Source organism: Panthera leo, chromosome A3 (genome assembly GCF_018350215.1).
Source record: "Panthera leo isolate Ple1 chromosome A3, P.leo_Ple1_pat1.1, whole genome shotgun sequence".
Classification (NCBI taxonomy): domain Eukaryota; kingdom Metazoa; phylum Chordata; class Mammalia; order Carnivora; family Felidae; genus Panthera; species Panthera leo.
Window position 1 is genome coordinate 85,682,897 of NC_056681.1, and position 23,921 is coordinate 85,706,817.

At 43.9% G+C, this 23,921-nt stretch overlaps 1 protein-coding gene across 3 annotated transcripts in view; it reads left to right on the forward strand.

Moving 5' to 3' along the window:
• Positions 1-23,921, forward strand: part of ARHGAP25 (Rho GTPase activating protein 25) — a 90,169-nt gene that overhangs the window by 15,288 nt on the left and 50,960 nt on the right. The window contains exon 2 of one of the 3 annotated variants that reach the window (XM_042932527.1): positions 4,472-4,659. The exons of the other annotated variants lie outside the window; for them this stretch is intronic. Within the exon in view, the coding sequence (XP_042788461.1) occupies positions 4,635-4,659 (25 nt within the window). The 5' untranslated portion in view covers positions 4,472-4,634. The remainder of the gene's footprint in view (positions 1-4,471; positions 4,660-23,921) is intronic. 3 annotated transcript variants of the gene reach the window in all.

A 23,921-nucleotide genomic window follows, 5' to 3' on the forward strand; every position in this document is an offset into this window, starting at 1 on the left:
ACATCACTGGGGAGAATCAGACCATTGAGCTGCCTGGATTTACTTAAAAATTTTTAAAAATGTTTATTCATTTTTTGAGAGAAAGAGACAGACAGAGCACGAGTGGGGAAAGAGCAAAGAGAGAGGGAGACACAGAATCCGAAGCAGGCCCCAGGCTCTGAGCTGTCAGCGCAGAGCCCGATGTGGGGCTTAAACCCACAAATCGTGGGATTATGACCTGAGCTGAAGTCAACGCTTAACCGATTGAGCTACCCAGGCGCCCCTGGATTTACTTAAATCTGTAACCAATCATATCAGGTGGATATTCAATAGTTCCAGACAAGCCTACCACGCCTACCTAGTGAATTTACTTTCTTTTTCCCAAAACCTTTCCTTCTTTCTTTTTTTTAAAGGTTTATTTGTTTATTTTGAGAGAGAGAGAGAGAGCAGGTAGGGTAGGGACAGAGAAAGAGGGAGAGAGAGAGAATCCCAAGCAAACTCCACCCTGTTGACACAAAGTCTGATGCAGGGCTCAAATTCATGAACCATGAGATCATGACCTGAGCTGAAATCAAGAGTCGGACGCTTACCCAACTGAGCCACCCAGGTGCCCCATCTTTTTTTTTTTTTTTTTTTTTTTAATGTTTATTTATTTTTGAGAGAGAGAGAGAGAGAGAGAGAGAGAGAGGGGCAGAGAGAGGGAGGCACAGAATCTGATGCAGGCTCCAGGCTCTGAGCTGTCAGCACAGATCCCAGCGTGGGGCTTGAACTCATGAACCGAACTGTGAGATCTTGGCCTGAGCCAAAGTGGGACACTTCACCAACTGAGCCACCCAGGTGTCCCCCCAAAACCTTTCTTACTCTCTTCAAGGCCTTACTGCCTCGTCCTGCTTTTACCCTCACTTTTATATTTCATAGAGAAAAACATGGGCAGCTGTGTGAGAACCCCCTTCCTTTTCTACCACCGGATGCTTCAGTCTCCCCACACCTTCACCTCCAGCACTAACCCTTAGACCTGAACAAGAGGGCCCCCATCTGGAGGCCCGGATCTTGGAGAGTCCTGCTCTCGTCTGGCTCCATCTGTGTCCTCCTTCATGGGGTGAGGTGCCTGGCCAAAGGGACATGCCCTACTTGCTTCTAGACCATATGGGGCCGTGAAAATCCCTACACAGTTGGCCAGAGCTGCTTCCAGAATTTGCACGAATGTTTTCCTGCCTGCCCGCCCCTCCCCACCCCCCCCACAAGTGGTTGATTGCAGGGAGGCCCAGAGCAGAGCTTGCGTGTCTGCGCTGATGTATCCCTGGGCAAGTGTGTGAGGCCCTCCCTGTGAGAAACAGAGCTGGGGGTGGGAGGAGAGAAAGGGCACGGGCTGCAGGACAGGGCCTCCATTTGTATTCTCAAATGTCAGGGGTGGATCTGGGCATGTCTTATTCTGCGGTAACCTAATTAAGCATCAATGCACATCACTCCACCAAGAAGGTCCTCATCAAAATAGCTAATATCTGTACCTTGGCAAGCCAAGGGTGAACCAGCATTTCACATAGCCATTTCTTCCTGGAGATGACGTCAAGTCTTCCTTGATAGCACACTCCCTGGCTTCCCTTTACCTCATTAGCCACACTTTCTGACTCTTGGTGATGGAGTCTCCTTCTCCACCAGACCTCTTAACTCCGAAGTGTCCCAGGCAGAACCAGCTACTGAGGGGCCTGGAGCATAATGCAAATGTGGAACCCCTTGTGCCAAATTATTAAGACTTTCAAGCGTGTGACAGCAGAGCATTAAACTAAGCACAGGGACGGTCTAAGTGTGGGGCCCAGACTGTACAGGCTGCATGTCTACAAACCCAGCCCTGGTCCCAGGTTTCAATTCCTTTGTCCGGTCTCTCTCCTCACTCACTGGGTGACCTCATCCCTTCCATGGCTTTAAATTCCATCTGCACTCTTCCATGTTAGCCCTACCTCTCGGCTGGGTTCTAGACTCCTTGCTACCTTTACCTGGAGGTCTCCACCTGGAGGTCCAACACAATTCATGTCCAACACAGAATTCAGGAAACTCTCTTCCCACTCTACCCCACGAAGTGCACCTACCTGAATAAAGTCTCCACCATTCACCAGGTTGCACAGGCTGAAAACCTACAGTCCTCTTCCGTCTGACTTCTTCTCTCCTATCTTGCACCTAATCCATCAGAAAAACTTTTGGATTCATTACTAAGTAATGCCTCCGATCTGATTATTTCCATCCCTCGGATACTATAAATATATCATTTCTTGCCGAATCTACTGCAATCTTTTGCTAACTAGTCTTCCTGCTCCTACTCTTGTCCTGTATCTTATATTCTCTGCACCATGGCCAGACTCAATATCTTGAAAGTAGAAATCAGGTTATGTCATGTTTTCTTTGAAACCTTCAGTATGCATGGAATGGACTTCAATCTAAGGATCCCTGGCTATGGGATCTGAACCCTGCCTCTGCCTCCCCACCCATCTACCACTCGTTGGCTTTTCTCACACTGCCCTTCAGCCACACCCACCTTCTAGTTCCTTCAACACGGGTGCTCAAAGCTACTGCATGGCCTGTCTGCTGCTCTCTCTGAAGCATGCTCCCCCAGATCTTACCATGGTCTTTCCTCTACCCCATTCAGTTTCAGTTCAAATATTGTCTCTCTGAAGTGGTCTTTCCTGACCACAGTATCTAATATGGCCCTCCTACTCCAGTCTGTCTTTATCCCATTATCTTACTTCATTTTCTTCATAACACTTTTTATACCTGAAATGATATTTACTTGTTTGTGATCTGTGGCCTCCAGCCTCCACTAGACTGTAAGCTTTTTGTAGGCAGAGCTTCATTTGTTTTGTTCCCTTTTACATTACCACTGCCAAGAACAGCACCTGACATACAACAGGTGATCAAGGGATGTTTGTGGAATACCTGGGGACTGGCCTGTGGCCAGATTTCTTCCATCCAGTGAAATGAAGAAAGTTAAAATACGACTAATGCGTGTTTTTTTTCTGCTCTTATTATTGTTGAGCAGCAATTTGATCCAGAAAGACAATTTTGATTTTCTTGTGGAGAAAGAAGTAGGACTTCTGGTGTCTAAATCTAACTTGGAAAGCATGTGGGTGACTGAGCATTCATCTATTCTTGAGAGAGATCACAGGGCTCAGACTGCTGAATAGGGTCACAAGGGCTACTTCTTGCCCCTATGATCAATCTTCTTGATGACTGGTTCTATAGAGTGGCCAACAGATTCCTTTACCTCTGACTCAGGGGGCCGGGGAGCCATGTTCAGTAGTCTGCTTCCTTCCCTCTTCTCTTTAACTGGACGCCAGTTCTCCTCTTTAGCATCCAGGGAGCTCCTAACTCATGCACAAGGCAGCTGTACTCAGGAAATGCAAATATTAAAGCTATGCATTGGTGTTGTCATACAGTCAGTTAGTACAGGTTGAGCTAAGGGGTGAGGATGAGCAAGGGAAATGAGGAAAGGAAGGAAGAGAGTCGGAGAGAGGTTCTAGTCTTCTATAATAACCCCAAGGAGCACTTCTGTGGGTCCTTCAAATGACAGAATCATCAGTCCAGTGGCCTTCATTCTAGTCATCTCTCTCCATGCACCCCCTGCTCTACAATTGGCCGAGATGCCCTCCTCAAGGCTGGCTGTGCAGACACTTGACTTGTGCAGTTGCACATGGCCCCATGCTCAGAAGAGTCCCGAATGTGCTTTAATGCTCTGTTGTTGCTGTCTCGAAAGTCAGTAATTTTTGAACAAGGGGCTTCACATTTTCATTTTGCACTGGGCCCTGCAAATTATACAGTTGACATTATTCCACTGTTTAATCTGGGAAGTGGGTCCTCTGTGAGCCCACTTCTGACCTTAGGACATCTTCCTCCCCCGAGTAGTGTCCATCAGTCTATTCATTCTACCTCCTGACTGTACTGCAAATCTGCCTACTGCAGGCCTCCTAGCCATTGTTCAGCCTCTGGTTTTCACAGTCTTGAACTCGTTCTCTGTGAGCTCCCCAGCGCCTCTTGTGCCAATAGTGTCACTGATCACAGCAAAGCTCCCCAGGGCTCAAGGGAACCATGCACAGGTGACATCTGGCTCTGGAGTGGAAGCTCCCTACACCTCCTGTAAATCACTGCTCCTCAAACTTGGCTGCTTGCTGGAATTGCCTGGGGGGGGGGGGGGTCTTTAAAAATTCTGCTGCCTAGTTCCCTTCCAGAGATACCAATTTAAGTGACAGAGTGTGGTCTATGTATTTGGACTATTTATTATAAGCTCCTAAGTGACTAGCTACATAGCAAAGTTTGGGATCTACTGCCATGAGTGCTTCCAAAGTGCAGGGCCGGCTGACACTTCACCTGCTCTAAGCACACATTGCCTGGGGAGGGTTCTAGAAGGAGTTGCTTTTGCAATAGTATTACAGACTCCAAAAATTGTAGGCCACTTCTCTTTCCATGATTTTCACCTGTACACAGTGTCTCTTCTATCCCACAGGGAATAAGGAATGCTCATCCTCAGTCAGAGCACAGAGGTGGGGGGCTGACTGACTCATGCCCACCTGGGTGACTTGGGGTGCTGGCCTAGCCCCAGCCACTCTTCCCACTCCCAGCAGCCTTGCTGTTGCTCTGCCAGGGACTCTGGACAGAAACCAGAGGGAATGGGAACAGCCAGGAGAAACTCAGGTATGTCAACGGGGACCCAATGTGAAGGGCGAAAAGGAAAGGTGGAGGATACATAGTGTGAGTAAATATGGCTGAAGAGTCCTATGGGCGTTTGGCACATTCTAGAAGACAGTGAGGGGCTTTAGATCCTTAAATTAGCATAGATTTAGCCCCTGACATTTTCCACTTCTGTTCCAAATGATTTCAGAGTGGCTTATGATTATACATTTAATACCCAACTAACATCCTTATCAGGCCTGTATTTGGGGTCCTTGCCTTTGTGTCCTGGATTGGCTTCAGTAAGCTCACAACCTTCCCCAGATTGTAAGAAAAATTATATATGTACATGCAGATTCTCACAGAGATCTGTAATCTTATACAGGCTAAAGCCTCTATGTTTCCAAGCACGGAAACGCATCTCAGCAAGGAACTCTGTGATAATTAGGTATAATGTGATGGGCAAATGACTCCCACCCTCTGCCCTGCCCCTCCAGCCCAAAGGTGTTTTCTGGTTGTTGTGTGAAGAGTGATGTGGAGGAAAAGGTAAGGTTGACCGGGAAAACATCACACAGGTTCCCCTGTTCACAGTCTTCTCCTGACCCAGTCTTCCCGGCTTGGGCCAACAGGAGGGCGACAACAGTTGGGAAATTCCCAGAATTGCTTCTTGTGGCTGAACTGCAAGTCCTGGCCAGCCACAGGCCCGCATCCTGTCCCTTGACCGGTAAACTGAAGCTGACTGTGGCCACCAGAGGGCAGCACGCCCAGCCAGGGCCGGGATGGATCCGCAGGCGCCGCCAGACCGCCCCCCCCCCGCCCCCGCCCCCGCCCCGGGGCTGCTGTTGGTAAACTGAGCGGGTGCCCGGCGGCCATTTCATAAGCTTCAAAACAACATGACCTTGTGTAGTAGATGATTGAATTTCAGTCCCCACTTCTTGTGTTGGAGCTGGGATTTACTGTACTTTCTGAGATCTCACTTGGTCCTTCTATATCATAAAGGGTAGATAGCAAAATTATCCTCCACAGCTCTAAGGTGTCACTTGGGACAGCCATACATATGCAGAACTTAGTACAGTTCATGCGATCAGCTGTACAAACTGTGAAACATCTGTTCTGTAGCAGTATAAAAATTGCAAACTATTCTTCAAGACAGAAGAGGGAAAAAACAAAAAGAAAAATGAATTCCATTTCAAGGAGAGACCTGCCATTTCCGCTTCCTCCAAGTGACCCGAGGTCCCCAGTCATTTGTTTAACGTTAGGCTTGTAGAGATTCAGTGGTATTGTTATCACTTTACCGATAAATATAATAGGCCTCCTTGGGGCTGTTTCCCAGCCCCACCCCCACCCCCACCCCTCGGAAGGCTTCCAACACGGTCTCCGTGGGCGGCCACAGGCTTGGCCTTTGTAACCCCGCCCCCTAGGACAGGACTGACTGGAGGAGGAAGAACAGAGTCGAGCTGCGTCTCTGGTTTTCTCTCAGCCTCAGGCTCGCAGAGAATGGGCTCACGGAATGAGCCCTGCAACTCACAGGGTACTAAGAGGAAAGCCCTAGAGCTCTATTTGGAGCTCAAAACTCACAAAATCTGCCTTGATTTCTACACATCCTAATCCATGGGGTTTTTTTCCCCTGAAATTTCCTTTGATTTTGTTTTGAAATACTATATTATCCTTAAAAAATCATAGGGGTGTGTGTGTGTGTGTGTGTGTGTGTGTGTGAGCGAGCCTCATCACTATTGCCGTTTTGGGCTAAACAATTCTTTGTTGTGGGGGCCGTCCTGTACATCATAGGGTAGTTACCAGCATCCCTGGCCAACATCCACTTGATGTTAGTAGTAGCCCTCCCAGCTGTGACAACCACAAATGTCTCTAGACACTGCCAAATATTGTCTGGGAAGGGAGGGTAACTGTCCCTACTCTACAGCCAACTGATGGACTGACCTGTTTATCTATTTATCTATCTGAAACCAGTTTGATTCAGAATCTGTTTCTTATAGCCAAAAAATTGTTGACCAAGGCAATGAAAAAACATGGCAGAAATTCTGTGAACTGCCCAAATCTGAATACAGCAAATTAGCAGCACAACTGGGACTTGATCGATATTAGGTCTCCCGAACGAACACTACCCAGTGGATTACCTACTGCTTTTCCACAAGAGAACCCTATCAACTTGCTTACTTACGGTTGTGCCATTCCCTACACTAAAAACCCAGTACTACTGAAATTAGGAGAATACGTTTATGGAAGGAGACATCCCTGGCTGTATCCCCTTCTTTGTTTGGAACACCAAAATGAATAATCTGGATGAGGATCATGGTCGAACTTTTTCACAGGAGTGTGAGCTTATTGCTGGGAATGGCATGTCATACCTTCCCTAGCCCCCATGACAGGGACATGCTAAACGAAAGGCATTCCCAGCCCCACTGGGATCCTGTTCCCTTACCAGCTGGAGAGATTTAGCTTGGCATGTTAATTTTCCCCACATTTCCATGTTTTCTGAGGCTACTCACCTCACCCAAGTCACTGTGGGATGGTAGAAATAACTTTTTTACATTCAGGACTCCTATTAGCCATGGAAATTTTTGAAGGTCAAAAGGAGGTGAAAATGCCAAATAGTTCTACGTAACAAGCTTGCAACAAATTTGAGCAGATGAAAAGAATTATTTTGAAATTGGCATCTAGTAAAATCTATTCATTTTGGTCTGCAGTTATATGACTTTTGGCAAATGCCAGGAGTCCTGTGACAACCACAAAATCAAGATACAAAGGAGTTCCATCACCAAAAAGAACTTCCTCCTATTGTCTTTTCTAAGTCAGCTCTTCTTCACCAACCCTAGGCCTAGGCAACCACTCATCTGTGCTCTGTCCCCATAGTTTTGCTTTTTCCAAAATATCTTATAAATAGAATCATAGAGTATATAGATTTTGGAGCCTGATTTTTTTTTTACTCAACAGAATGCAGATTCATTCATGTCACTTCTTCTCTCAATAGCTTTGTTTTTACTGCTGAATAGTATTCCACCGTATGGATGTGGCCGTTTGTCAGTTGAAAGACATTAGGGTTACTTCTAATTTCTGGAGATTATGAACAAGCTATTTTAAATATGTGCCTACAGGTTTTGGTGTGAACATAATGTCTCAAATCTCTTGGGCAAACTTTGAGTAGTGGTACTCCTGGGGTATATGATAAACATATATTTATATGTTTAATTTAACTCTGTAAGAAACTGCCAAAATGTTTTCCAAAGTAGCTGTGCTATTTTGTGTTCCCATCAGTCATGAATGAAGATTCTAGTTGTTTTCCTTCCTTATCAGTCCTTGATATTGTTATTTTGTTTTAAAATTTTATTTTAGTTATTCTAGGCACGTGGGTGGCTCAGTTGGTTAAATGTCCGACTTTGGCTCAGGTCAGGATCGTGCAGTTCTTGAGTTCGAGTCCCATGTTGGGCTCTGTGCTGACAGCTCAGAGCCTGGAGCCTGCTTCAGATTCTGTGTCTCCCTCTCTCTGCCCATCCCTCGCTCACACTCTGTCTCTCTCTGTCTCTCAAAAAATAAATGTTAAAATTTTTTTTAAATTTTATTTTAGTTATGCTAATATGTTTATAGTGGCATTTCATTGTAGTTTTACTTTATGTAATGACTAATGATGTTTAGCATCTTTTCACTTGGTGAAGTGTCTGCCCAAATGTTTTGTCCATTTTAGAAATTGATTTGTTTGTTTTTTTATTGTTGAGTTTTGAGAGTTCTTTACATTATTATGGATACAGCTCCTTTGTCAAATATGTGACTTGCAAATGTTTTCTCCCAATATGTGGCTTGCTTTTTATTCTCTTAGTACCTTTCATAGAGAAAAAGCTTTTAATTTCAATGAAGTCGAATGTCAGATTTTTCTTCTATAGATTGTGTTTTTAATTCGAGTTGTTTTTGAGAATCTCAATCCAGGATAATCTGTGGATATCAAATATGTTTTGTAAGTGTTATGAATTCTTTGAGTTTCTCATTCAGCTCCTGGCTGCAATGGTCTGCAAACACTTTCTTTCATTTTTCTTCTCCAGCACTGCCCACATGAACACACCCACACACTTAACCCTTACAAACACAGATTTCCTGTGTCACTCAGAACCCTCAAACCACCCTTTCCAGGCTTCCTCCCAAAGATCACAAAAGTCACATTTTCCAAAGTATGTCTTTTAATCATGCAGGGGCAAGTGTTGGAAGTTTGGAGTGGTCAGTGCTATGTTTATAGTCGAACACTCCAGAATGTCTTTCTGGATCCTTTTTCTCAAAATTATGCAAGTAGAAATTATATTTTGGAAACTCATCCCCTTCCCCCCCTACAAAATACACCCATCCCTGCTGTAACGAAGTCATGCTATAGATTAATGGACTTTAATGTTCAGTCAATTAGTTAGCTATGTTTATCTATTTGTTTTTTGAAACATTTCCCATATATTCAAAAGAACAGATGTTTTCAGAGGCTGCTCTTACGTCTGGATACAGTGCCCTCCCACTTAAGTCGTTGAGAAGTCAGCCATTTCACAGTTGATACAATAAAGGAATGCTGGGAAAGAAAAGGAGAGGAGAAAGGGTAGAGTTACAGTGTAGAAGAGGAAAAATATGATTCATCCTTGAACACAAGAAGTCAGTCCTTTCTTCCATTTTTGTATTCACATTAATACAATCTTTTTTTTTTAATTTTTTTTTTTTAACATTTATTTTATTTTTGAGACAGAGAGAGACAGAGCATGAATGGGGGAGGGTCAGAGAGAGGGAGACACAGAATCTGAAACAGGCTCCAGGCTCTGGTCTGTCAGCACAGAGCCTGACGTGGGGCTTGAACTCACGGACCGCGAGATCATGACCTGAGCCGAAGTCAGCCGCTTAACCAACTGAGCCACCCAGGCTCCCCACATTAATACAATCTTTAGCATTTCTATTCTAAATGTGCCCCATGCCAGTTTATTATAAGACATGTCAGTTATTTTATGTTTGATACATCTCCATTTAGTGCCTCCCTTCAGTTCGGTGAAATTATTGTCTTAAACCCAACCCAACTATTACAAGTTATTTTTCATCTTGAAAAGGTCCCTTACACTATAAGGTGTTCCAGGCCAGAGGGACTCAGAATGCAAGTGAATCCCTCATGTCACGGTGTCAGTCACCGAGTCACCCATTCATGGTTCCCCTTCTTCCACTTCCTGTTTGTCCATTTGTGCTTCCTGCTTCTTCAGCGTCTGCACCCAGAACTTCAAAGCTTAGTTTGTCCTTCAGGGATCAGTGGCTAAAAGCAAACAAATGGATAAAGAAAAAAGAAAGAATGATATTCTTCTCGTTCTTCTGTGGACAAGAGACTCGGTACAGAGACTGTGAGAGCCATCCAATGTGGCCAAACACAAAGAGACGTATCAGGGCAAAGGTCTGTGTCTGACCACCAACAAAGCTTGGGTCACACAGACACACTATGGTTGCTCACAGATGCATACAAAATAAATCCTAACATTTTTGTGAGGTCCTTGGGTGATAAAAGAGAACTCCCCCTCCAAAGCATTTTCTTTTCAGACAGCTGATAAAATTTGACAGCTTTGAAGAGGAAATGACTGCAGGATGTCGGTAGCAGAATCACAGGGGAAATGCTGCACTCTGCAAAGCCTCACTCGAGTACCGTGAAGCATAGCTTGAAATGGATAGAGACGCTGGTAAAGGACATCATTTTATAAAAAACTAAAACCTCAGTAATTTCTTACAAGTCAGCAGCTGTAGCCAAGACATGGACATGGATATTTTTCTGTTTGACTGTGTTTCATGAATTTTAGAATGATTTCTTCTGTCAGACCCTAAGATGTTTTTTACCAGCATTGCAACATGTCAGGGCAGTGGAAACTTTCATCCACTCGACAGCCCAGAAGTGCTGCACAGAAGTGCAGAAATTTTCTGCTGTGTCATTTTCTGTTTCTTTGACATACCTCACCTGTACTTCTTCGTTTTTCCTTACACAGCCCAACAGCAAACACTTGATCTAATTCCCAAGAATGTCGGGCTCTTCCAATCTTCAGGAGTTGACTTTTTAGGAACAGAGTATTCTCTCAATCCCCTCCTATGGGTTTGAGATATACATTCTTTACCACCAAAGAAATATTCTTCCGTTCTTGATAACTGACTTTCTAATATAAATCAGAATTGAACTTTATCAAGGGTAGCTTCACAATCTTTTGAAAACATACGGATTTTTAGTTCTTTGACTTATTGATATAATAAACCATTACAAAATGCTTAGAATAATTTTTCTAATATTGAAGTACTTTTACATTCCTGGAGTTTTCTAGACACTTGCGGTACATGAGTGACAAAACAGGCAGCTCTCTAACTTTGTGGAGTTTATGGTTTATTTAAAATGATTTTTATAAAATGAGTGGAATTACTCTATTTTTCTATGCAGAGACTGTTTTGATTTTTAGTCCTTCCAGGTGGGTTTCGTGTGTGTGTGTGCGTGTGTATGTGTGTGCATGTGCATTCATGTGTGCATGCATATGTGTGTACGTGTATGTGCGTGTGTGCGTGTGCATGTATGTATGTGTGAGTGTGTATGCGCACGTGTGTGGCAACTAAATATACATAGTTCTTGATCTTTCCTTTTATAGTTTACTGAGGTACAAGTTTTTATGGTACAATGCCGTAAAATTCTTCTACTGTCACTATACAATTCGATGATTTTTAGTAAATTTATAGTGCTGTGTAGCAATCACCACAAACTCATTTTAGAACACTTTTGTCACCCCAGAAACTTTCCTCCTGCCCATTTGCAGTCCGTCCCTGCCCTCACCCTTGGCCCCAGACAGCATGCTCTCTGTCTCGATAGCCTTGCCATTTCTGGGTATTTCTCGTATATGGAATTGGAATATGCTGGCTTGTGCATTCGGCTCTTTTACTGAGCACAGTGGTTTTGAGGTTCACCATGCTGTAGCACGTGTTGGTACTTTATTCCTTTTTGTTTTCGAATGGTGCTACATTAAATGGCTGGACCACTCCGTGTACACTGTGTTAGTCCATCCACCACGGGATGGACTCTGGATTGTTTCCAGTTTGACCATTAAGAATAAAGCTGCTGGGAGCATTTGCATCCAAGAAATGTGCTTTCACGTCTTCGGGAGTTGATTCCTAGAAGTGGAATTGCTGGGCCCTGTGATAAGCTTACGTGTTAACTTTTTAAAAAGCATCCAGTGTAGGGACAGTGGCTCCCCTGGTGGAGAGTTTCTTTTTTTTCGCCTGGTGGTGGCCCCAGAGAAGTTGGAAAAGTGTCCCCTACTCTCACTGGTACAGTGACCCAGTTTAGGAGCCAGCAGGATGGCGCCATCACTTTTTCTCTGGCCAGACTTTCCGCACCTGCGGTAAGCTGGAAATGACACACCCCAGCCAGACTTCTGATCGCTAAGCACTTCCCAAAGTGATTCTTGGGGTATTCATTGCTCCTTGTCTCCAGCGCTGGTGCCCCTGTCTCAGGAGTCAGTGCAAATGCTTCCTGCGACCTTCCCCTCTGGGCGGGCAGCTGTTCCTCTACTTCTATTGCATTGCATGTTGGTCAGCCCTGCCTTCCTACGTCTTACAGAAATCCTCCTCCCCCAAATAGCAGGCAGATAGCATTCTTCTTTGCTTTTGCTTTCATTTCACATTTCCCCATATTGTTAACTGAAGTAATTTTTTGGTCATTTCAATGAAAATTTGGAAATGGGTCTGTTATGCCATGAGGTAAAGCCGCCTGAAATTCTAGGTGGTTCTTCCTTCTGGGCTCCCTCAGCGCATCCCCTGTGCTCCCTTTGGCCTTCACACTGCCTTTTTCTCTCTCCCCAAGGACTGCCCCTGCTTATCCACAAAGAATGTGTTCAGATTTTATGGTTCCTGTGACGTCTTGGCTGACAGCTTTCAAGCCATACTGATCCCTTTCCTTCCCTGAATGCTTTCTTTTTTATTCTTTCCCAGATAATGAATCCCTCATTTCTGCTGCCCTTGTCTCTAACTGCAAACTCTGCATGCATTGTGGTATTAAGTAGAAACTGCCGGTAAACAGAGAATAGAAGAATTTGGGGGTCGAGGAGGACCTTAGCAAGCATCTTGTTAAACCACCTCGTAATATATGTGTAGCAATGAAGCTCTTCAGAAGTAAGTTCTTCTCGTTAATGATAATAGTAATAAAGCAAAACCTATTTTACATTTAAGAAAGGATCACTTATATATTGTATCCTGCTGGCAAGTAATCCCATGAGGCAGGACGGGGTCATGTGCCCAGGATGACATAGCTCGCTCCTGAAATGTTCTATTTCAGAACTTTTGGAATTCACTCTGGTTTATCTTATGTAAATTCTTCCTAACACTGGGACAGATTCTCCTTAGTGATTTCTCTCTCTTGACTCATTTAGTCTTAAAATTTTCATTTTGAGAGACTCAGCCTGAAGGTCATTGAAGAGAAAGCTAACACAGAGTTATTACAAGTGATTTTTGTTTTCTTTATTAAAAAAATGACAGCAAAGGGAAGACATATACACTCCCCATACTCCCACCTCTCAGGAAAATAACCTTTAACTCTACACCTTTCTGGTGTGAATCTTGCTATTATGATTTTCTGTGCTATACCACATTTGTGCTTGCGATTTTCCTATGCTACACTGTGTACATATATGGGTGTGCATGTGTATATTTTTTTTAACAAAATGGAGTCACTTTTTATGTACTATTTTGGAATAAGTGATTTTTAACGCAATAGTATACATTCAACATTTTCCCACGTCCTTATAACCCAATAAAGCATCATTTTTAAGTCTACATAGTATTTTACTTTATGGGCATACCATACTTCATTTGACTGATTCCGTGTTGTTGGACATTTAGTGGTTTATGGTTTTTACACAATAGTGCTGTAGTGAATATCCTTATAAATAAACCTAATACACATACATTATTATCTCCTTAACTAAATTTTTAGGTTTCTTTGGTTGAAAGAGTGTGGATGTGTTTGCAGTTTTTAATATGTAAGGTCTGGTTTAGAGTCAGAGAGATATATCCAGAAGATGATGGGTCCATAATATTTGGGAGCTAAGATATTACTCCAGAAGAAATTGATCACACAGTCTGTTGAACTGTCAGTCCTTGAGTAACAGTTACAGTGGCTTTTGTCTTTGTGCTTCCTGCTCTGTATTATCACCGGGACTTCTCAGGGGATCATCTTTAGCTTAATAATGAAACTCACAAACATTCTACCCAGGGGCATGCCGTGCCACCTGTGTTTGATTAAAATCGCCCAGATTATGTCTTTTGCCGATTCCATTTTTCTTGATCAGTTAAATAAATGCATTGCTAGAGGCCTGTGTTCTTGATATCGGATCCAGAGTCCTGCCTGAGTTGACAAATTAAGTTAGACCTGTCTCACCTAAAATAGGATTACAACACTAATCAGGTGCCTGATGGATGTTTTGTAGGTAATCAGAAAACATTTAGGGGCGCCTGGGTGGCTCAGTCGGTTAAGCGTCCGACTTCAGCTCAGGTCACGATCTCGTGGTCCACGAGTTCGAGCCCCACGTCGGGCTCTAGGCTGATGGCTCAGAGCCTGGAGCCTGCTTCCCATTCTGTGTCTCCCTCTCTCTCTGCCCCTCCCCCGTTCATGCTCTGTCTCTCTCTGTCTCAAAAATAAATAAACGTTAAAAAAAATTTTTTTTTAAATTAAAAAAAAAAAAGAAAACATTTAGAGTTGGAAATGTATTCAAGATGGTTTATTTTCATCCTTTGATTTTATAAATGAGGAAACGAAGGCTCAGGAAGGCCAAGAGAATTATACAGCTGGTTTGTGTCTGAGCTAGAACTTGAACCCAGGTCTCGTGATGCCCAATCAGATACACCTTCCACTACTCTACGTTGCCTGCCTCTCAACCTCAGGGGTAGGGGAACAAAGATCAAGTGGGCTATTTACCATGCTGCAGTGGTGGCCTATGGACTATCACTTTCTCCAACTTCCGTCATTGCAAACACTGATAAGCAGTCACTGCATTTTTCCCATTGAGCCTGTACTAAGCCTCAGACATCCCAGACATCCCCCCTAATCAGAAGGAATTGTCATACAAGATGGAGACTCTCTGCCTTCCTTGCCACAGCTGTTTTTCACAGTGGGGCTGTCCATTCCTTCTCCCCCTATGCTGGGGAAGTGTGTGTGTGTGTGTGTGTGTGTGTGTGTATGTATACACGTGTGCACATATACACGTGTACACATGCACACACCATCACCACGGCTAACAGTTCCAGTAAAAGTTGACTTTATGGGAAATACTATCCATAACTGGAAGTATCAGGAATCCCTCGTTCTCCCCCTTCATTAAGTGATAAGTGACAGTGCAGTGGAATGGAGGGGCAGGGTCTGTCCGGGAAGAATGTGTCCATGTGTGGTATAACATCTGTGTAGGATCATTCTGCTGTGCTCAGAGGAATAACTAACAGGTCTGGGAATGCAGGCCTGGGAAAATGAGCAAGTTGAAGTTCAGGGCAATAGCTGATGTGTGGAAAAAAAATAAGACTAATAGAATGTATGTTTGAAAACTTAATAGAATCTTGAAAAAGATTGCTTATTATATACACATTTCAAACACCAATATAGAGTAAGTTCAATAAACTCCTCTGAATGTCCATTACTGAAATTAAACAGTTATTGAGATTTTATCACATTTGCTTTTACTAGGTCTTTTTTTTCTTTGCTGGGACATTTTAGAGCAATTCCCTGATGCTATGTAATTTTATTCCTCATCCTTAAACATACATTTTTAAAAATGTGGACATTTTTGGGGTGCCTGGGTGGCTCAGTCGTTTAAGCCTCTGACTCTTGATTTCAGCTCAGGTCATGATCTTACAGTTCGTGAGTTCGTGCCCCATACCAGGCTCTGTGCTGATGGCACGGAGCTGGCTTGGGATTCTGTCTGTCCTCTCTGCCCCTCCCCTGCTTGTGCTTTCTCTCTCTTTCTCTCTCTCTCTCTCTCTCTCTCTCTCAAAATAAGTAAATACAATGAAAATTTATGGACATTTTTTTCCCTAACCACATTGACTGATCACATCTAGCAAAACTCATTAATAATTTTTTGGTATCATCTATACTCTATCCATAATCTAAATGCCTCAGTTTTTAATAGAATCTTTTCATCAGGTTGTAGAATAAGAGAAACATATCATGACTTGTATGCCAGGCCCATCCCACCGTACGAATTTTTCATTGTCCACATCCTTAGTAGGACCGCAAGGTTAGAAATCACTGAAGACCAGGTGAAGGCCCTAGAAACACACACATTATTGTTTGTGTTTCCACAAACACACATTATAGAATGGAGTGACATCTATAGGATGGGTGACCCTGTGCTTGGTCATGGGTGCCAGGCTTCAGCGTTGCCCTGGCTGGATCACTGCTGTGAAACACTGGAGCCCCAGAATTCATTTGGGCTTATAAAATACAAATACGTCAAACCTTTGAATGTGCTATTTATTTATGAATGTTAGTGACTAAGCAAAACCTGTTAACTAGAAAAAAATGATGAGCAGTGACAATCGAAGGATCAATAGTTCTCCTAAGTCCCTTTCTTGCTTGAGCACACCACATGAACACCCAGCGGAATTTGCTGTGCTAATTGTCCCACAGTCCTACATGATGCAAAGTCCTTCCTCACGCTGATGTCTGGGAAGGCAGTTGGCTTCTATACACAAACAGCCACATTCTCAACCCAAGAAACATTTACCACCCGATTGCCAAATCTCCACTTCACCTTGTGCTGAGGAAGAGGCAGCCCTGGCAGTGCTAAGTAGGAAGCATTCACAATTCTGTAAGCTTCTTGTTATTACAGTTGGCTTCCTGTTATGCAAAGGTAGAAAGAGGGGGGCCCTTAAACTATTGCAATGGATGGAGACACGCGCCCACAAGAGGCAACTGTACTCTGAATTCCCAAGAAACATACAAGCTCCAAAATGTGGACACCAGAGGGGTGGCCCTGGAGAGGTACCCTAGGTTGAGACCATTTGTGAGTGCAGGAGACTTTGCAAGCCCGAGACACAGGAAGCCACTTCTCTCCCTCCCTTCCCCCTGTCTCCGCCCCCTCTTCCCTCTCTCTCTCCTTCTCTGACACCACCCCCCTTTCTTCTCTCACTCACTCTCTCTCCTTCATATTGCTACTGAGACCACATTTTTTAACCTCTTCCTGCAAAAGACAGTGATCTGGCCTAAGTGTCTTTCCAAAACAAAATTTGCCTTTTTAGGTTGAAGTGCTTACTTGCCAAAAGATGAAGGGCAGGGGCACCTCGGTGGCTCAGTTGGTTGAGCTCTTGATTTTGGCTCAGGTCATGATCTCACAGTTTGTGGGTTTGAGCCCCATATCAGGCTCTGAGCTGAAGGCATGGAGCCTGCTTGGGATTCTCTCTCTCTCCCCCCACTCAAAATAAATAAACTTTAAAAAAATTTTTTTTAAAATGAAGGACATTTCTACAAGCTATAGAACATGGGAAAATTAAACCTGCTCAGTTCCTGAGTATGGAGGCAGGCGTTCAGAAAATAACTTTTAGAGATTTCTTTGATTTGGGTTATGTCAGTTTGTCTCATTTCAGGTGCACAGAGAAATCCCCTTGGCTATCCTCATCTTATGGCTTGTGGCTTTTGGCAGGTGGAAAAGATTTTCATACTAAAATTAAAAACGAAGCTTAGAATTAAAAGAAAAATCTAGGAGAGTAACCACAGGATACACTTTTCCTAAAATTTAAATGCCAGGTCTTGAAACTGAAAAGATTTTAAAAGTTTCCCATGTCCCGAATGGTATGGGCTTTAAAATGGAGGGCAGTTTGCCTTGGAGAGAGAAAAGAGAAAAAGAATAAAGAAAGTGAGTCTGAAGGTTCTGAGGTTAAAGGCCTAACTTTCTTCTAGGAGGGCCATCTTCCCACAGTCTGGTAACCGGATAGGCAGGTGTGCGTGTACATGCATGTGTGTGTGTGTGTGTGTGTGTGTGTGCGTGGGGGTGCACGCACATGTGCCTTTCACATGATTTGTGTGGCTCCCCACAGCCCCTTTCTCAGCCTGGGTGGTCCACTAGCTGTGAGCTGAGGTGTGGGCCTGAGTAGAGGGCTAGCCTGGGTTAACTCCTCCCTCTCATAGGTCAGTCACCATGGGCTTTGGTCGGAGTCCTTAGGTCTCTTCAAATGAGCTTGGGCAGAGAGCTGGTAAGACATGGCAGGACCACCTAATACATCCATCTTCCTGTAAGACTGTCAGGACAGTCTCCGTGATGGGCTTGGGCTTTCAGCACTGTCTTTTGTCACTGTTTTCTCAAGACCTATTGAGGCTTACAGAGCCTACAATGGACAGGAAAAATAGCACAAAATTATTTATGCATAATATTGAGGCAAAATGGATACAGGCTGAAGCAGGTGTCCCACATGAAGGGCTGGGAATAGTGCCTTTGTTCCCTTGCCCAGGGCAAGGGTAGCACTGTCTCTTCTTCACTTCCCATTTACCGTCTGCCCCTGTGAACTGTTACACATTGGTTCCCAATTTAGGTGCCTCTCTTTACCACTAGAATACATGCTTCCCTGTGGACAGTGTAGTCTACATATGGGCATTGGGCTTTGAAATCCAATTTCTAGCAGTATAACTGGGGCCATTCATTTCACCTCTGTGAGCTTCAGATCCTTGTCTGTAAGACAGAGATGACCTTGTCTGTAACACAGCTATTGTGCTTCCCATAAAGAGTTAGCATGAGCATTAAATGAAACTAGATTTATAAAATGTTTGCACTGTGGCTGGCATGTGGTAAACACTCAATAAATATATCACTATAGATACACATCATTATTAGATCAGGCTTTCTATCTTCTATTGGTCACTCTGCTGGAGTGGGCGCATGTGAATGCATCTAGAAATCCCGTGAACAGGTAAACTGGCCAATATTTCTTGCATATACACAATACCTGATAGTGGCTTGCTTTTCATTCTAAAATGTTTATTTCACTTAACAAATATATATTGGGAAACTTCATTTAACCAGATACTCTTCTAGAAGGTATGTTTAGATTGGTGAAGAAATTGGTAAAACCACTGGGCCCTTGGGAACCTACTTGTTGATGGTTGAGCTTTGATTCCATTGTCTTCATCAGTGCAACTCTTTTCCCATTCTAATTTTACCAGAAGGAAAGCCTCAACTAGATGCTAATCTCTCCTTAACACTTCTTGATTCATGACTGATTACGAATCCCCCTATTTTATACAAGGAGAGTGTGACATGGCTGATGTCATCAAGAATTAGGGCTGGGACTGGGGCAGCCATTGGCAACAGGGGGTGGTGGAATGAATTTTTGTGTGCCAGGGTGCACAGTAAATATTTGAAACCCTACAAGTCTCAATCTTAATTTAGAAGGTTTCCTCTAGTTTTTAAACCCGGACCATTACCTAGCCCTCTGCCCTGCTTATAAGAAATGCCCAATAAAATTTTCTGATTGGTTAATTAAAGAGATAAGAGAGAAAGGGTTTTTGTTGTTGTTAAAAATCCATGCTATGAATCTTTTATTTGAACATTACTCAACATATTTTCTCTCCATAACTCTCTCTCTCTCCTTCTCTCTGTCTCTCTCTCTCTCTCTCTCTCTCTCTCTCTCTCACACACACACACACACACACACACACACACCTCTCATGCACACATGCACACATACACCTCCCTAATTTCTTCATTCCTCCCAGTTAACTTTTCTGCGCCAGACACTGAAGCTCCTCGGGATACTGAAATGAATAAGACACGGTTCTTGCTCTCAAGAATCTCTTTATAGTTCCAGCAACTTATCACCTGCAGACTTGTGATAAAAACACAAAGATGTTTATCCCTGAGGCCATGGGGCCTCCAGTTTACCTTTGTAGCCAAATATACCTTTCTGAGAGAAAAAAACTGAGATCAGAAACTCAAATACTTCTTCAAAAAGAACCTCTTGCTTTTGAATGGTGCTTTGTATCCTTAAATGAGCTCTTGCCGAACATGTGAGGTTGTGTAAGCGTGCACTGTACTAAGGCCCTTGACGGAAAGGATGAATAGGGCTGAAACCCACTGCTGCTCCTCTCATCAAGCTATTACTCTGGTGTGGGGCTGCATCCATCCATCCAGAGACAGAGGAACCTATTTCTCCACTCAAAGGCACCATCTGCTCCAAACACTGCTCCTGGCCCAGAGATGTGAAATGGGCCTGAACTGGCCCTGGATTTTGCTTGGCACAGAATCACAGCCTCTTTCCTCTCATTTTGCCCTTCCAAGTGGTAGCCCCTGCTCTGTCCCCAAACTCTTGGTGATCATGGATTTTCTTGCTACACTTCCTTTTTCCCATATTTAGACTTTCTGTAAGGTCTTTTTAAAGTCCCAAGGAAAACAGTAACCTTTTCTATCCCTTACCTAAGTTTATCTCCATAGCCTCGATTTAAAAGCGCTTCCCTCTGTGCCAGTGCCCTGTGTGCCCAGGCTTTTCTTTGGTTTCTGAACATCTGTTGTGCTACTTTTCAGATCTGAAATTTTCACAGCACTCCAATCTCCTGGCATTCACTTGCACCTCTCCCCCTAATCTCTTTCTTAATTCCCAGGCTTTACCAGTCAACACCAGAGCTCTGGAAAAGTCTACAGCTCTTGGTCCAGCCTTGTATCCTTCCATGCCAGGAACTGGATTCCCCTGTCTGTTCAAACCCACTTTGTCTTCTGACCTCCTTCCCTGCCTCTATGACTAGGTATTCCAGATCCTTGAGCTATTTGGGGACAGGGTTGTATCTGGTTGATCTTCTATCCCAGAACTGGACATGGTTCCTGGTGCACACCACGTACTCAGCCAATGTATGTCACACGAACAGATGGAGAAGGCTACCTTACTCGAGGTGACCCCAACGCTCACACAAGTCTTCGCCTCCCACTCCTCCTTGTTTGGCCAGGTGCTGAGGTCTGGTGGTTCACCTCACAACTGCCTCTCCTATTCTATCTTTCTCCATTACCACCGTCCAAATTAGGCCTCTGGATTTGCACCTGGAATATTGTACAATGTCCAACCAGTCTTCCCTTTTTCCTTTTCTCCCTCTCTCCTTCCTTTCATCCCTTCTCTCATCTTTGTCTTTCCTCCCATTTAACATAAAATCTAGTCCATTTTAATAATAATAACCTCCATTTAATGCCCATGTTCTAAGAAGCAGACAGTGGTTTGGGTCTGTCCACCCATCATTATTCATTCTTATAGACTAGCCACCAGCATGGTATATATCATTATCACAATTTCACAGAGGAGGAAATGGGTCCTCACAGATTGAATATGACTCACCCAAGGCTACATATGTGGAAGCCTGTGCCCTCTGCCTTCTCTTTGTCAGGCACTGTGTTAGCTGCTGGGGATTCAAAGATGAGCAAGTCCAAAGGAAGAGCCCCTATGTCCTTACAGCATACATGGGAAGGGAAGACAGAGTAAGAAAAAAGGACCAGGCAGGATGAGAAGTGTTTTGATGGACATGTGTTCCCAGTTAAGAGATAACAGAGCCCACGGAGTGACTGAGTCTGACAAGGCTAGGAAGGCTTCTCATGGGAGATGTGGCCTGAAGTAAGTCTTAAAGGATGAACAAGAGCTTTCCAAAAGGTCAAATTGGGGGTGGTTGGGGATGGGCAGGGAGAAGTGCAGTATGTGTGTGAAAAAGGAGCAGGAAATGCAGGAGGAAAAATATGGGCTCAGAACTCCTGGTAGGGAGTTTAGCCCACATCTTTTAGGATGAAGGGGTTGGAGGGTCATCTGAGGCTTTAGGCAAGAGAATAACATGAGCAGATTTGTGTTTTAGAAGGACCATGTCATAGATAATGTCACCAATGGACTGGAGGTGAGACTGGTAGAAGAGACACATCAGGAACTATTGTGGAAATCCAGAAAGAGAATAGAAGGGTCCACAAAATCAGGGAGGGGGTGAATAGAAAGGACGGTTAGATCAGAGAGAGAGCGTTGTTGGTTGTGGTGACTCTGTGGAATAGGGCAGCTTTTTGGTTTAGTTGGTTGGCTGGGAAGACATCACTCACAGCACATCATGGAGATCAGGGGAGGTAAAGCAGGTTTGGGTGTGTTTGTGGGTGCAAGGCAAAGGGAATGGTGGAGGTAAGGAGGGGAAGGTGATATATTCACTAGCAATGTGGTGACCTTGAGATTTCTACCGAGGTACTTGCAGGCAGTTAGATGGTTGAGACTGCAGCTCAAGAGAGGGTTTCTGGGGGGTGAAGCATGTAAATTCTACTCTTTTTTCAAAGCCATTTAAACATGGTTCTCAGACTAATGCACCGCTCATATCATCACATTGAGAAAATACCCAGCTTTGAATGAACTATTAGCATCTCACCCATAGATTTGAAGCCATCTAAAATAGAAGAAAAACTGAAGTGGAGTTGAGAGCAGATAGAAGAAATATCTCAAAAGTTGGCCCTAGAAGATTTTGTGATTGATTATTTTTGGGGTTAGGGGTCAGAAGATGGGAAGATGAAGAAAGGAAGTGATCATGCTTCCCAAGATGACTTCTCTGTTTATACTTCTGTCTTGAATTTTCTCTTGCTCCAACTTGGGGCAGAGAGTAGGTAACTTCTACTGCAGAAGCATCATCTGGCACTTCTGGGCATGTGGCATTTCTTCCATTTCTCTTTTCTTTTTGGTGCCCTCCCATAATGCAGAGTAAAATTCAGCATACACTGTATGTACTATTATGTAACTCATCCATATTTTCTCATGGGCCTCCCTTGCCAAGGTACATGGAGTGCCTCCATAGTACCTCTCAGATCAAGGCTGAGTTCCTCACTCAGCCACCTGAAGATACTTCTTCTCAGGGACCTCTAGCTTGGTTTTCTATTTGATGAAATGCTGCCCCATCATTTATAATCCATTTTTGTTTCATGCTTAGTAATGATAACACTCGGATTCCAGGAAGTGCTAACCAGTAGAACTTTCTGTGATGATGGAAATATTCTCTATCTGTGTTGTCCAATACTGTAGCCGTGAGCCACATGGGGCTACTGAGCACTTGAAAGGTAGCTGGTGTGACTGAGGAACTAAATTTAATATATTTTAATTCATTTGCATATACATAGCCACTCACAGCAAGTGGATACTGTGTTGGACAGCACAGTATTAGGGGTCCTTCTTTCTCTCTCTACTAAAGTAAGGGTGGGTTTCTGATTTTATGGAAGCCCTCACTTCCCACTTCCCCAGAGCTTTCTGTAAACACTTAGCAACTGCCTTCTGACTTCCCACCTTGCCTCGTTTGTCCACAGCCCCTTCTCCAGCCCACAGCCTGGCTCAGATCTCCTTCCCCCAGGGCTGGGAGCGTGCACTCTGTGTGCAATGACTGGCTCACAAGCAAAGCTTATCACAGTTTTTATTTTCATTATGAGAAACAGCTCCATTAATAGTAACAGATTTCTTTGTTTACTTTATCTGGGAACAAGTCACACCCACAAAGAAAAGAGACTGTTCAAAGGAGCTAACAAGGAAATTTAGCCCCAAACAAGTCAAACTTAAAGCCCATCAGGATTCCTTCCTTGATATTTGAATCATTTCATGATAGGTCTGGCTGGTAAGCAATGCTGAAGGCCAAGGTGGGAGATAGCTCTGGCATGGGACAGAAAGCTCCCTTAGCCTTAGCCACTGGCTCATTGGAGCCCTAGCTGTCACTTCTGCAGTGTTTGGGACTAATTCTGGCCTTGTGGAGGCTTGTACAGAGCTATCCACACTCAAACTGTGGTGTGTAGCCATACCACTCACAATGAGGATGAGAACAGGTACTCAAGAAGCATTGGGTGGAGGTGTGGGTGAATGGTATCACTTCTGGAATATAAAAGATGGTCAGTCAAGGCCTTGACCATAATGCAGGCAGACAAGGTGGTTGCCTATAAGGCACACGGGCATCAGAGTCCCTGTTGGCCAGGTCTGAGAACATAAGCTCTCCATACTTCTTCTTGCTTTTGCCAGGCCATCCTATGATGCACAGATATTTCTAAAGGATGTTTTGTTTTCACATATTTGTCATTGTCTTTGCCACAACAGAGCATAAACATTTCACAGAACTAACCGCAGATGAATATCCCAGCAACTAAGTGCTGTGCTGAGTTAATTCTTTTCAATTATAGTGTCTTTTTGGCTTCTGTTTCCTCCATCCCACTCCTTCAATGCTGTTTGAGACCTGTGGTTTCTCCCATTGTGGTTCTAACAATTTCTTTGGGTCTCTGGGGGTGGCTCAGGATGCCTGAGTC